At 35.5% G+C, this 12,779-nt stretch overlaps 1 protein-coding gene across 1 annotated transcript in view; it reads left to right on the top strand.

Moving 5' to 3' along the window:
• The window catches only part of LOC128030881 (BMP/retinoic acid-inducible neural-specific protein 3-like), a 72,698-nt gene extending 61,170 nt beyond the window's left edge, over nt 1-11,528 (top strand). The window contains exons 7-8 of the mRNA XM_052618956.1: nt 7,172-7,394; nt 9,016-11,528. Coding sequence (XP_052474916.1) covers nt 7,172-7,394; nt 9,016-10,135 — 1,343 coding nt within the window. The 3' untranslated portion in view covers nt 10,136-11,528. The remainder of the gene's footprint in view (nt 1-7,171; nt 7,395-9,015) is intronic.
• The last annotated feature ends 1,251 nt before the right edge of the window (nt 11,529-12,779 follow it).

The following is a 12,779-nucleotide window of genomic DNA, read 5'->3' as shown; positions in this document are numbered from 1 at the left end:
ACATCAAATAAGTTGCAGACCACCTAATGCTTTTGTTTTTTTGAATTCTACTGACCTTGTCTGGAAGCCGAGTATAATATTTTATAATGAAATTCAGAGGCATATTGAGAGTGGAGAGAGAGTTTATAACTCACTGTGAGAGATAGAATACTGCTTTACTCGCATTCAGCAGATGAGAGGAGACCTTGTTTTCTTCAGAACCTGTCTCTCTTTTTTTTAGCTTTTCATTTTTGAGCACCAATAATCGACAATAAGCTCTTCTTCTTCAAAAAAAAAAATACAAACGGAAATAGGGTTCAAATAATGAGCAAAATTTATCTGAAATACCGAACATCATTATTTTTTCATTTATTTATTAATTTTTCAACAAAATATCAGTCTTTAATGTTCAGAAATCTTCACAATGGCATAACTGAATTTTGGGACAAGATAAAAAGCGGTTTAAAACTTATTTGATTTGTGTGATTAATGATTTAAATAAATCAGTAAACAAATGTAAATGTAAATGTAAATAAACATCAAAATAAACTAGACCAAATCTATTCCATGATAAAAAATATGTCAAAGTTCATTCAATTTAGCACCACGTTGACAATTTGTTGAAATAAATGAATTAAAATATAAAATAAATAAAAAAGTTTTTGTATGTGGTTGAAGCCCAATGTTGTATCCTATTTGTATGCTGTTTGTGTTTTTGTTAAAGCAGAGCTGAAGATCATTTACTGTAGTCAGCTTGTAGTTATTAAAGCAACTTATATTTACACTCTTTAAACTTATTATTAAAAAAAATGTTTGTTGGTTCATTTTTTTTGAGTAATGAGAGTATCAGGGTTGAATGGTTGGGATTTATGAATGCAGAAAAAAAACAGAACAGTTTGTGTAAGCCTGAGAAAATGGAATGAGATTGTTCACTTGTCTTCCTGCCATGCTTTAGGAAAGCTCCAAATAATGTTATTTCTTATTACCAAATTCATAGAGGATGCCAAGTATGAGCCTCGATAATTTACAACTAAACAGAATCATGCAAACTACAGTACCAACAAACTTATCCTCCAGCCTAGGGTGGAAAAAATCCACTTAGCTTCACTTTCTAAACTCACAAGCGTTTATTTCATCTCGAGGAAGTCACACATTGTAATTTCTCCCACTTTAATTATGCAGGCAGTGGCTTGTATGACAGCACAGTCCATTTGGTTTTGATGCATATGCTGCGGCCACCCACCGATGCCTGTTTTAGGTTTTAAGGCATTCATTCATCCTGCTGCCCCATTTAAGTTCAGACCAGGCCTCAGTGCACCTCAAACTCATTATGACACGGTGGCCTGATATGCTACATGGCAATGGCCTATTAAGAAAAACAAGCACCACTATTATTTCTGCTAACTTGGAAGCATGGGGTGATTAAAATTAATATTTTTACTTAAACCAAGAATATCCAGACTGCAATATGGTTATGTGTGCTTTTTGAAATCTCGGTTGCTTTTGATAGAACGGCACATAAACCTTAAAACCAACTATATGTATACAAATATATATATAAATGTATAACATGCTTATATGTTTAGCAGAATGGCATACTCTACCATGGTGCCCACAGTAAACATTTTTCTTTTTTCCTCTCTTGTGAGTGTACTTTGCAATTACGGACTTGATTATAAATTTACAATATGTCACGCCACAATGCCCGCTGCCAATATTTTACAACTTACGAGCAAGCATTTCAAGTGTTTTATGCTCCTCTCCAGACTTTGATAGGCCTAAATTAATGTCTTAGTTAGGATTGATCTCCTTTATGAGTTTTCGGAGGCTGAGACCTCAACAACACAACTTGGCCTTGCTGAAAGCACCCACCAGAGTACCATAAGTAGTGATTGCAACGCATAGCACCAAGACAAAGAGGCTAAAGGCTCTATATTTATGGCTTAGGGTTCCAGCAATAGCGAAAGAGAGTGAGGAGTATATTTCAGAAACTGCTTTGGAGCTCTGATGACAGCAGGAATGGAGGAAACGGTATTTTATCAGAGACAAACTCCTGTGACAGTTCATTCTTATTCTAAAGGATTTCAACACTCTTTCATCTATGCATTCTAATGGCATTCCTGGCTTGCGTTTCTTGTTTAGCATTTAAAGAAAGATGTTGTATAGCATTCCTTGTATTTTTCTTTGTAGCATGAAAACATTTTTCATTGAGGTTTGTATTATGTTGAATACACCCACAAACCTTTAGCCATTTACAGTGTTATTTTTCTGAATTTGAGTCATAGTTTCATCTTTTGAAGCAAGTTTCCTCTTTTAGCCAATTTTAGTCATACTAAAATTGCTTTAACTTTACTATAGCATTTTAGTAAGTCAAATTAAACAAACAAACTCACAAGTAAAAAATGAAAAAACTTGAGCTTCTGAAATTACATTACAATAAAAAAATACATAATAATAATAATAATAATAATAATAATATTATAATAAAAATTTACTTGTTGCATATTTTATGTCTTGATGGGTCTTCTCATGTCAGATATTTTTTGACCATATATTTTCATTTAAATAGTGCAGATTAATTGTCATTCCTGATGCTCCATTTTTAAGTTCTTCTTCTTTGTTGACTAAATATTTTCATTAACAAAGCTTGTTTGTCTGTATTTTAGAATGTCAGCAGGGAAGGGTTTGCGTTTAACTGGTTTGAAAGGAACAATTGCGCAGTAATTTTGTTGAAGAGCTAGGTTAGCAGTTGCAAAACAAAATTTTGTTTGTCAGTAATAAAGAAGGATGATTCAAAGGCGTGGGTCGATGCCTGGAAATATAACAACACATACGTATGTGGTTGTCATTGGAGATGTGTTAAATCGAGTCCATGAAAACCTGTCATTGTTTCATTGCCAGGTTTATTCCACTACCTCAGTTCCCTCCACAGACTTGAAACGTTGTCTTGTTCATGTCACAAATGTCTTCTTGCACAATTACGGAAAAGTCAGTTCTCTATTAATGTTCGGGTAAAAAAAGAAAAGGGTTGACTGATTAACAGAGGGACTATCCTTTATTTCGTTCTAAGACTGCGAGAAATGTCTAATCAGGACCCTGCCTCCAGACAGCTTCTCCTGACAAGCCATAATTCAGCCACCCCGCCGTTACCTGTGCTTTGATCAATCTGTGAATTATACCCTGTCCTCTGGGAGTCACCAAATTTTCACCAGCTTTAAAATCATATTCCACTTGGAGATATAAAAGACGTATAGAGGCCAGGCGGCACTGTGTTCTGCAGGGTGTCCGGTAAAGATAACAAGTCTGCTTCTTCCCATGAAGAGGGAAAAGTGCTCATTTGAATATATTTTACAGGTTGCTTTCTCTGTGACAAAAATTATGTATATATAAGGTAAGAAATCACAGTTGTAACAAGCTGAAAGGTAGAAGATACATCCTTGATCTTTTTTATCTTCTCTGCCCTGATTAAAAATTAAATTTTATACAGTTTGCATATTTTAAAAGACTCTAAACTAGTAGAATTTGTGGGGGTTTTTTTCTTTTTCTTTTTTTCATTAAATGGAACTTCTGTGGTGTTTGGGTGTGATAGTTGTTTCTTGCTATTTAGATGCAAAACAGTTCATTATAGGCATAATGAATTTGTGAGCCCATTTGCATCTGATGAAAAAAAAAAAATAAGGCTGTGTTATAATAGGTAATTTTAGCAACATTGCCTGCATCTGCTTTCAGCCTGATATCAAAAGTTAAAGTTCCTCAGTGCATCTACTTATGAATAGTTTGCATCACACTGATGGTTTGCTTATAATTACAAAACATAATCAGGCCGTACCTGCAGGGACGCTGGAATCTAAAAAAGGCAGATCACTGCAGCTTTATGCGCAAAATGAACACATTTAGCTGCAGTCTAAGATGCACTTTGAAACGGAATATCTGAAACAAAGGAGAACACAAAACAAATTACATTGGGTTTTGTGTATTTTAAGAAAAGAGTTTTCTTCTCAAGCACGTTGTATGGATGTCTGAGAAAAAGACTATGTTGGGGATTTGCTTGTTCTGTTGTATTTATTTTTCCTGTGAGATTATTGTAAAGTAGACCAAAGCAAGTTGTCACACTTTTTATTCTATTGAATATTTCTCTGGATGGGTTTATTCTTGAAAGTCAGTTTCTAGTCAATGTCTATAGGCAAAAAGAAATACTTTAAACTATAGTTAACTTCGCCTTTTGTCAACTGGAGAATGAAACATGCAATTAAAACAAAATTTAAAACATAAAACAATGCATAAAACAGCATGTAAGCATGTAAAATACAATAAATACAATGATTAATAAATGCTTTGACAGAGAAATAGTCTTTGTGTCAACTTTCCTGTTTGACAACTAGATTTTTTTTTTCTTTTTTTTTTTTTTTTGGTCATTAATTGGTGCATTTATTAATTTGTTTGTTTGTTCAGTATGTTATAATAACTCTGAAACAGTGTGACAGGACGACTTTGTCATCTTGACTGAATAGCCAATTTCAGTGATGATACTCTGTGAGTTTTGTAGTTGAGAGTCTATAGTTTCATGAGCAGACATTATTGATTCCTTTTCCTCCAGCTGTGTTTGTAGTTTTCAAAGTCCATACCATGTGGAGATACAACACAGGATGCAATCTAAGAAACAGCTTTATGGCACAGTGTAAATGTCAAAGTGTTCTCCTCTTTTACGATGATCCCAAGAAGAGGATTTTGTTGTTCATGGTAAGAGTGAATTCACCATGTACATACAACTAACTTTCCCAACAGAGGGAAATTTCTGTACAAATACATTTGAGGATTGGTTTAAGTTGCATATAAAAATCGATATGAACAAAGAAGGTCACACAATGTCACCAGTTTAGTTATTTGATTAGTAACCTTAATAGTTCTTATATTCATTTGATATGTTAAACATCATAAAATTGATTTGTTTAAATAAAAATTACATTCAAAGTCTTTGTTTACTTTTAGGCTTAAATTTGACTTGAATCCCATATTTTCAACATGGTCTCTGACTTTTGGACCTCACTATATAATGAGCATGAATGCCATTATGTTCTTGAACGTGCATAGACAGCAGTAATTTCTCTCTTCTCCTTGTTCATAGAATTTTGAAGTACTAATGTACAAAATGAGAATGTGTTTTGAGGAAAATAACCTCATCATTCCATCTGACATTTTTAGGAATAGGCTAAACAGTCCATAAATTTGAACATGAAGTCATAAATGCCAGAATAAGGCAGAAAAGGGGAGAAAAGTTCAAATTGTAAATGTGCTGTGAATATTGAGATCTCCAGCAGAATGTGGGCAAGCAGGAGATAAAAAGATGGGGGAAAGACACAAGGAGAGAGATTTGACTGTAACAACGGAAGGCAAAAGAAGGAATGTAGAGTGAAAAAGTGAGAGAGGGAGTGAGAAAATCTCATAAATGCGCTGCTGCATATGGCTACATTTTATGCTGAAATGTGGGAAAGGGGTTGTCAGTTATGATCGGGTAGAGAAAAAAACTGCTATGGTTTTATTGGGTTACATAAGCATACCACAACCCTGATCAGCCCCTCACAAGGTTATGTTTGAAATATACATGTACATATTAAATACTTGCTTTTGTTATCACGTAATGAAAGCAAATGTGCTGCAAATTTGATTCAGGGAGTGATAACGCATCTATTCAAATGTAAGAATCATCCGAATACACTTACTGTAAAATTGAATGTTATTGAGCTCAATCAGTAAGGGATTGCGAGGCTTTCTAACTTTTTGTACAATATGAGAGCCACAGAAATATTTTTGACATATTTGACAGTGCAATAAAATACAAATACAAATACAGATGCCGACCCCTTAGCTACAGTGACAGTTGAATGCTTTTGCCCATATAGGGGATTTCCTGGAAAGTCATTTGCTTTATTACTCTTGTGAGACTTTCTGTACAAAGTACCGCTATTGAGTCTGAATGAAACATAAGTTACATGTGAGAGTTTAGCATGTGCTTTAAAAATTTTTATATCATATGTCAAGATTTAATATTTTTCACTTCATCATTATTGTGGCCGAAAAGATGTGATATTGTGATTATAGAAATCTTGAAAAAAAAAAAAAAAAAACGGAAAAATATTTTAATAAATAATAATAATAAAAGTACAAATTGTATGCCCAATATATATATATTGTTTTTATCTGGATAACTAAAAACATTTTTTTAATAAATTCATGTACATTTCTTAAATTAATCTGTGCAGTGGAAATGCTTTCATTATATAGGTTCAGCATGCACTTATCATTTTGTTTTATATAGCCAACATCACATTAGTAAACAACATGATTATGCACTTCCAGACTTCCTAATAATTGTAATACAGTTATGTTGTGACATTGGTCACTGTAGGCTTTTCTTCTGCAGTCAGTCAAGCAGAGACACATGCTTAGACAAAATGACAGGGGAAGAGAAGAAGAAAGAGGGACTCTGAGCTAAAACTGAGCTTATCTGACAGTCTGAGCCAATGCTAATGTTATCTCTGTGATTTTAGTCTTGTGTGCGGGAGTCTCCGGGCTCAGCGGTTACGGGATCACTGCACATTGTAATGCCCTTTGACACCAATAGAGCTCTTTCTTCATGGCTTTACAATGGGGGATTGGTACTCGTCTCCTCTGTGCTAAGCAAATGTCTTCATTTCTCTCTGTTTTTGAGTGATGCTAATGTCTTTTTAAGTGGCCCGAAAACATTTCTAGGTAACTCGTATTTTATCATTTTCCTAATGAGTCGCTGTTTTTAACTTCGATGACATTTTGCAATGGAAGGTATTGAGAAATTCTATGAGTTTTTCTATAACTTAACTATCTGTGCTGAAGACAAACTAGCTTGTCCTTATTTCAAATAGTGATCAATTGAAGTGCACAATTATTGTCAAAGTTTTAATAAAACCTCACTTTAAGTTAGTTTAAGCTGCTATATAGTTAGGTGATATACTTATGTCTTATGATTAACATTATTGACTCTGCTGTATTTTTCCTACAACACCCACATTGAGACGCTCAATAACTCATGTATTCATATCATAAACCACGTTCTCTCATATCTTAGATTTGAAGCTCATTACAGCTCAATACTGTTCATTAATTTCACAGTAATAACAACCAAAGTAACTTTTCTCACTCTTCTTCTGTTTTCCAGATGAGTTTAAAGCCTTTCTCAAGAAATTGCCAACGGATCATTTTTTAAACACCTCTGCCGTCTTAAAGTTCTGGACATCAGATCTGGTCCTGCAGAGACGTTATGGTCTGCTGGAGGCAAGCACTAAAGTGGTGCTGGGAAAAGCCATCAAGATTGTCCGCAAACTCTTTGCTCTCAGCAAGCGCTGTCCTACACAGCCAAAGATCAGCCTGCCTAGAGAAAGGTACAAGGCCATATCATCTTTTTTCACTTTATAACACAAGTTAGCATGTACAATGTGAATTTTAGAAAGTTTTGATTCAATGTTTAGGTCATCCGAAAACTGAAACTTCCATCATTTACTCACTCTCATGACATTTCTGTTCATGCAAGGATAGTTTATGGGTTACAGCTTTTTGGACCCCATTAACTTTAATTTTCCAGACAAAAACAGTTCTTCAGAATATCCTGTTCTGTATTCCAGGCTAAATACTTGAGCCTTTATATATATTTGTCTTTGTGGGCTGTGTCTATAAGGTTGTTGGTTAGTTCTCTCTCAATATATAACAGACTGTTTGGTTTATTTAGTGCATGGCTTAGAGGTAATAAAGATTACATCGTCCAGCTGTCATCTTCTTTTAAAAGTGACCCATATCCTATATCTGCATTTAGAGTACACAACCCAAGGTATATGTACTGACAAGGAAAAGTGTCCACCTGAGTTGACATCATTCGCCTCAATCGCATTTTCAATGACTTACAACCAGCATTGACAGGAGAATATCCAATCTGTCTGCTTACATTGCAGACACAAATGCACAAAAGTGTTTTGTTTTCTGCTTATATGTTTGTGGGCCATATGCAACCTGTGCCACATGGGAGGAAAAAAATAGGAATTGGGTCACTTGGACCATGTAATATAAATCAAGCCACTTGTGGTGCCCTTATAGATTGAAAGTTTCTGAACAGTGGTCAGTGTGTGCACACTGTGAACAAGAGGTCCAAGCGAGTGACAGATTGTAGTTAGCAGCCTTCAGCTTGAAGACATTCACTAGTCAAAAGTCTGTTTCATGAAATTCTTAAATAATGTCAATATACTGAAAATAAAGGTTAAAAACTTTTACAATCTTTTTAACATATAACTTATTTCAGAGGAGTTTCTTAACAGAAATAGATGTTTTATGTAAGAGACAACCAGCACTTAATTGATGAACCAAGCCGAAACAAGATGCATCTGTTTGAAATGCATCTTGACATCAAAGGCTCTCCTGAGCAAGAATTACATTACATTAGTGGATTTATAAGGCTATTAATAAACTGAAGAGTTCAGTACAAAAGGATACATGATGAAATGAAATCCCACAGGGAGACAGACAACAGAAAGCGCATGTGATGCAAGATATTTTATTTAGGTATGCATGGCATTAAGTATGCGTCAGCAGTTGTGAGTAGGAAGATATTGGAGAGCCCATGGAGTCTGAGCCTATATTTAAGTGGCTTGTCTCTTGCTAATTTGGATGAAAGATAATAAAAAGAATGCACCGTCTCCTCACCAGCATCCACAAAGGCTTTTAAGACTCACTTCCTCCACTGGTTAAGAACAATTTGCATTTGTCTAAGAACGGGCCATCAACACTCAATTAATATTCGTATCAATCAGCAAGAGGAAATGAATGCCTCATTTACCACAGAGAAAATAAGGCTGATGTCATGTCTTGAATGAACAATTTTAACATGTTAGTGAACATTTTTTTCATGTCAACAAAGCCCAGATTTATTTTGATTTCATCTTCATTAAAGTAAAACCAAACCTGTCATTTTTTCAGGAACTAATCTTTTCTGTAATTATCTCTTCTTCGTTGCAGGACTCTGGGTTTTTGGCTCAACAAAGCTCAATCTCTGTTGTACTGCAGCGAGCATGGTGTGTACGGCTCCTTCTCTGAGGAAATGCATGGCTGCATCTGTGCCGCAGAGCAACGTACTGTCTGCCAGGGCAACGTGCCATGTAAGGTGGGTGAGGGGACCCTCTGCTCATCCTGCGCCCCAGACAACATCACCCGCTGTGGCACATGCCTCCCAGGCAGCATCCTCCATATGGGATTCTGTCGCCCCAACATTGCCAACTCTTTGGATCACTACGTAAACTTTGACTTTGACATGCCGGACGCAGAAATGCGTCACCTCCTCCAAAGGCTCGACAGCCGCATGGAGGTCCACGCTATCTACATCAGCAATGATGTGCGACTGGGCAGCTGGTTTAATCCGGCGTGGAGAAAGCGCATGCTGCTCACCCTCAAGAGCAACAAAAACAAGTCCAACCTTATCCACATGCTGATGGGGATCTCTTTCCAGATCTGTTCCACCAAGAACAGCACGCTGGAACCTGTGCCTGCAATCTATGTCAACCCCTTCGGGGGCAGCCACTCTGAGAGCTGGTTTATGCCCATCAACCAGCAGGACTTCCCAGACTGGGAAAGAACTAAATTGGATGCCTCACTACAGTGCTATAACTGGACCCTAGCTCTTGGCAGCAAGTGGAAGTCCTTCTTCGAAACGGTGCACATTTACCTGCGCAGTCGCATAATTACAGATGATCCCACCGTCAATGAGACACTTTTTTATGAACCTCTGGACCTGGAGGATCATTCAGCCAACCTGGGCTACATGAAAATCAACAGCCTGAAGGTCTTTGGCTACAGCATGCACTTTGATCCAGAGGGGATCAAGGACCTGATCCTGCAGTTGGACTACCCGTACACGGAAGGCTCGCAGGATGCGGCCTTCCTGATGCTTCTGGAGATGAGGGACCGCATTAACCGGCTCTCTCCTCCAGGAGCCCAGCCGCTGGACCTCTTCTCCTGCCTGCTGAGACACAGGCTCAAGCTTTCGTCCAGCGAGGTAGCCCGCATACAGGAGGCGCTCCAGAGTTTCAACGCCAAACTCCCCAACTCCACTGAGCCAGAACTCAGCCAGTTGTGCAGCTAGCTCAAATGAGCCTCTGTGGCTGATTTTGCCTGCCTGTGAGAATGTATTTGTTAATGTGGTGAGAGAGAAAGGGAAAATAAATATATTGTCAGTGTGCGTGTAAATGTTTGTGGATGAGATTCTCTTTGAATCCTCTTCCTTTGGGCATCAATTGTAAGAAGCAGAATGTTTTGATTGTGACTGATACAGGAGTGTACCTTGGAAGCTGTAAGTTGCAAGGATATTCCTTTGCTGGGAAAACCTTGTTGGAGCTAGCATACAGTCAAACTACTTATTGTCTTTGAGTAAGGGTTCCTTTTGAGATGATTGGGATTATGAAGTAGATTGCCTCTGCATGATTCATGAAAAGGAACATTTTAAGTGAGAATACAAAGCTACAATTTCTTAGCACGTATGTGCTAGTGTTGTAGTTATTCTTGGTGATATCACTGTTCAGGATGAATCCGAAAATCCGATAAAGTGTTGGAGCACAGTGGTCCAATGGTTATAACAATCAGCAAAGATTCAAATTTGTGCTTTTCTATTTTATCTGGAGTCGCATCCTGTATTGTGAGATCTGTATATCTGTATTTGATGTGGGACTGAATCGCCAGAATGTTGGATAGAAATTCCTTTGTATTCAGAGATATGGCTAAACCAAAAGGTAATCATGAAAGTAAACTGAATGGCATCATTTCTTATTTTATAAATATATATACATATGTATGTATTATTTTTTCTTTTTTGAGAAGGCAACCAAAAGGTTACAGAACATACTTACAATATTGTTTTGAACAGGATTGTGGGCCACTTTGTAAATACTGCTCATCTCTTTCAAGATGTGAAAAGCATCATATACCGATAAACACCCATATTTGTACTTTTTTGAAAGTACAAAGTCCAAAAAAAAAAAAAAAAACACTTCAACACAAAACAGTTGCCTTATGGTGTGAAGTCTCTGTTATGATATCAAAGCACATTTGGCTGTATGACTCTCTCTTTAAGAAAAAAGAAGAAAACACTTTTCTCGTTCTTTTCCTCTTTTTCCTCTATACTAAATTCTGTTTTTTAATTACAGTGACCTCTAATCTGCAAATTTCAATTCTTAATTGAAGCATTAAATGAGGAGTGCATTTCATGTTATCTATGTGCAAATACAGAGTAATATTTACATCACCTGGATCAATAGCTTTGTTTTCCACAACCTTTACATGCTTTTCTATTAGACATAAGATGATGTGACAACGCATAATTGTAATACATGAATTAATTTAGTATCTCTACATCTTGAAGCAATTATTTTCACTCGGCATTTAATAACCATACATGTACTGTTTAAGTGTTCTTGATTAAGTTACTTGGGTTGTAGCATTTGTCAACACAAACATCCACAAAATTACAACCGTTGAAAACACAGTGCATTTATTATTGCTTTTTATATAAAACTGGAATGTGTGAAAATGTCTGTGAAAATTGCATATATGCATCAACATAAAAAGTGATCAGTTTCCTGTCAAGATAAGATGGATCGCTCAATATTTGGGGAGACAACTTTTACAGCGCAACATAAAAAACAAAACTAGAATAAAAATTGCAATTTATGCTGTTGTCATGGAGAGCTGTAGGACCTTCACATTGTCTGACACAATATATCTGTGCCTCAGCTGTGAAGGGAGAAAACATTCTCGCTAAATTCAGAAGATGGAAATCACAGGGAGTCTGTAAATATTAGTTGCTTATCTTAATGTCTAAGACAGGAATCAATTTTCGCCCTTCAACAAATTGTCAAGACAGTGAAGGGCGTCTAATCAATCACAACATCCCTATGTAAAATGGCATAGCCTCGCTCTTAAGGAACACAATCTGAATATTTCTGTATTTTATGATTTAGGATGAGGTGAGGATTAAACTGCCTGTTACAATGTATTTTTGGTAACACTTTATAATAACTTTCATAAATTAGGTTATGTACAATATATATATAAAAAAATTTTTTTTAAGGTTTGGGATTGGTAAGATTTTTTTTTTATGTTTCTAAAAAGAAACTATCTAAGTCTCTAATCCTTTATCTTTTTTATTTATTTTGTATTTTTTTGTTATTATTATTATATATTTAATATATTTTAAAATGTAATTTATTCCAGTGATGGCAAAGCTGAATTTTCAGCAGTCATTTCTTCAGTATTCAGTGTCACAATACCTTCTTAACTTTGTAAACAGTTGTGCTGCTTCATACTTTTGTGGAAACCATGAGATATTTTTTCCAGGATTCAACAGCATTTATTTGCTATATATATATATATATATATATATATATATATATATATATATATATATATATATATATATATATATATATATGAATACGGTATTCATATTTTGGATAAATTAAACTCTTGCTGACCCCAAACTTCTGAACTAACAGAATATATATATATATATACAATTCTGAATATTACATTCTTATATAATGTAATCTATATTAACAAGTGATCTAGGCATAATGTATTGTTTAAAAAATGTATGATATAAAAAGATATGAAAGTTATTAAATAGTGTCACCTATATATCTCATGTACATATGAGATCTGAACCTTGCATCAATATTTCAGTTTTATTTTTTTATTTTTTTTAATCCTCAAATTTAATGTATTTCTGATTAAAA

Source organism: Carassius gibelio, chromosome A2, assembly GCF_023724105.1.
Source record: "Carassius gibelio isolate Cgi1373 ecotype wild population from Czech Republic chromosome A2, carGib1.2-hapl.c, whole genome shotgun sequence".
Lineage (NCBI taxonomy): Eukaryota > Metazoa > Chordata > Actinopteri > Cypriniformes > Cyprinidae > Carassius > Carassius gibelio.
The sequence above is the reverse complement of the archived record's forward strand: the minus strand, read 5'-3'. Positions and strand labels throughout refer to the sequence as shown.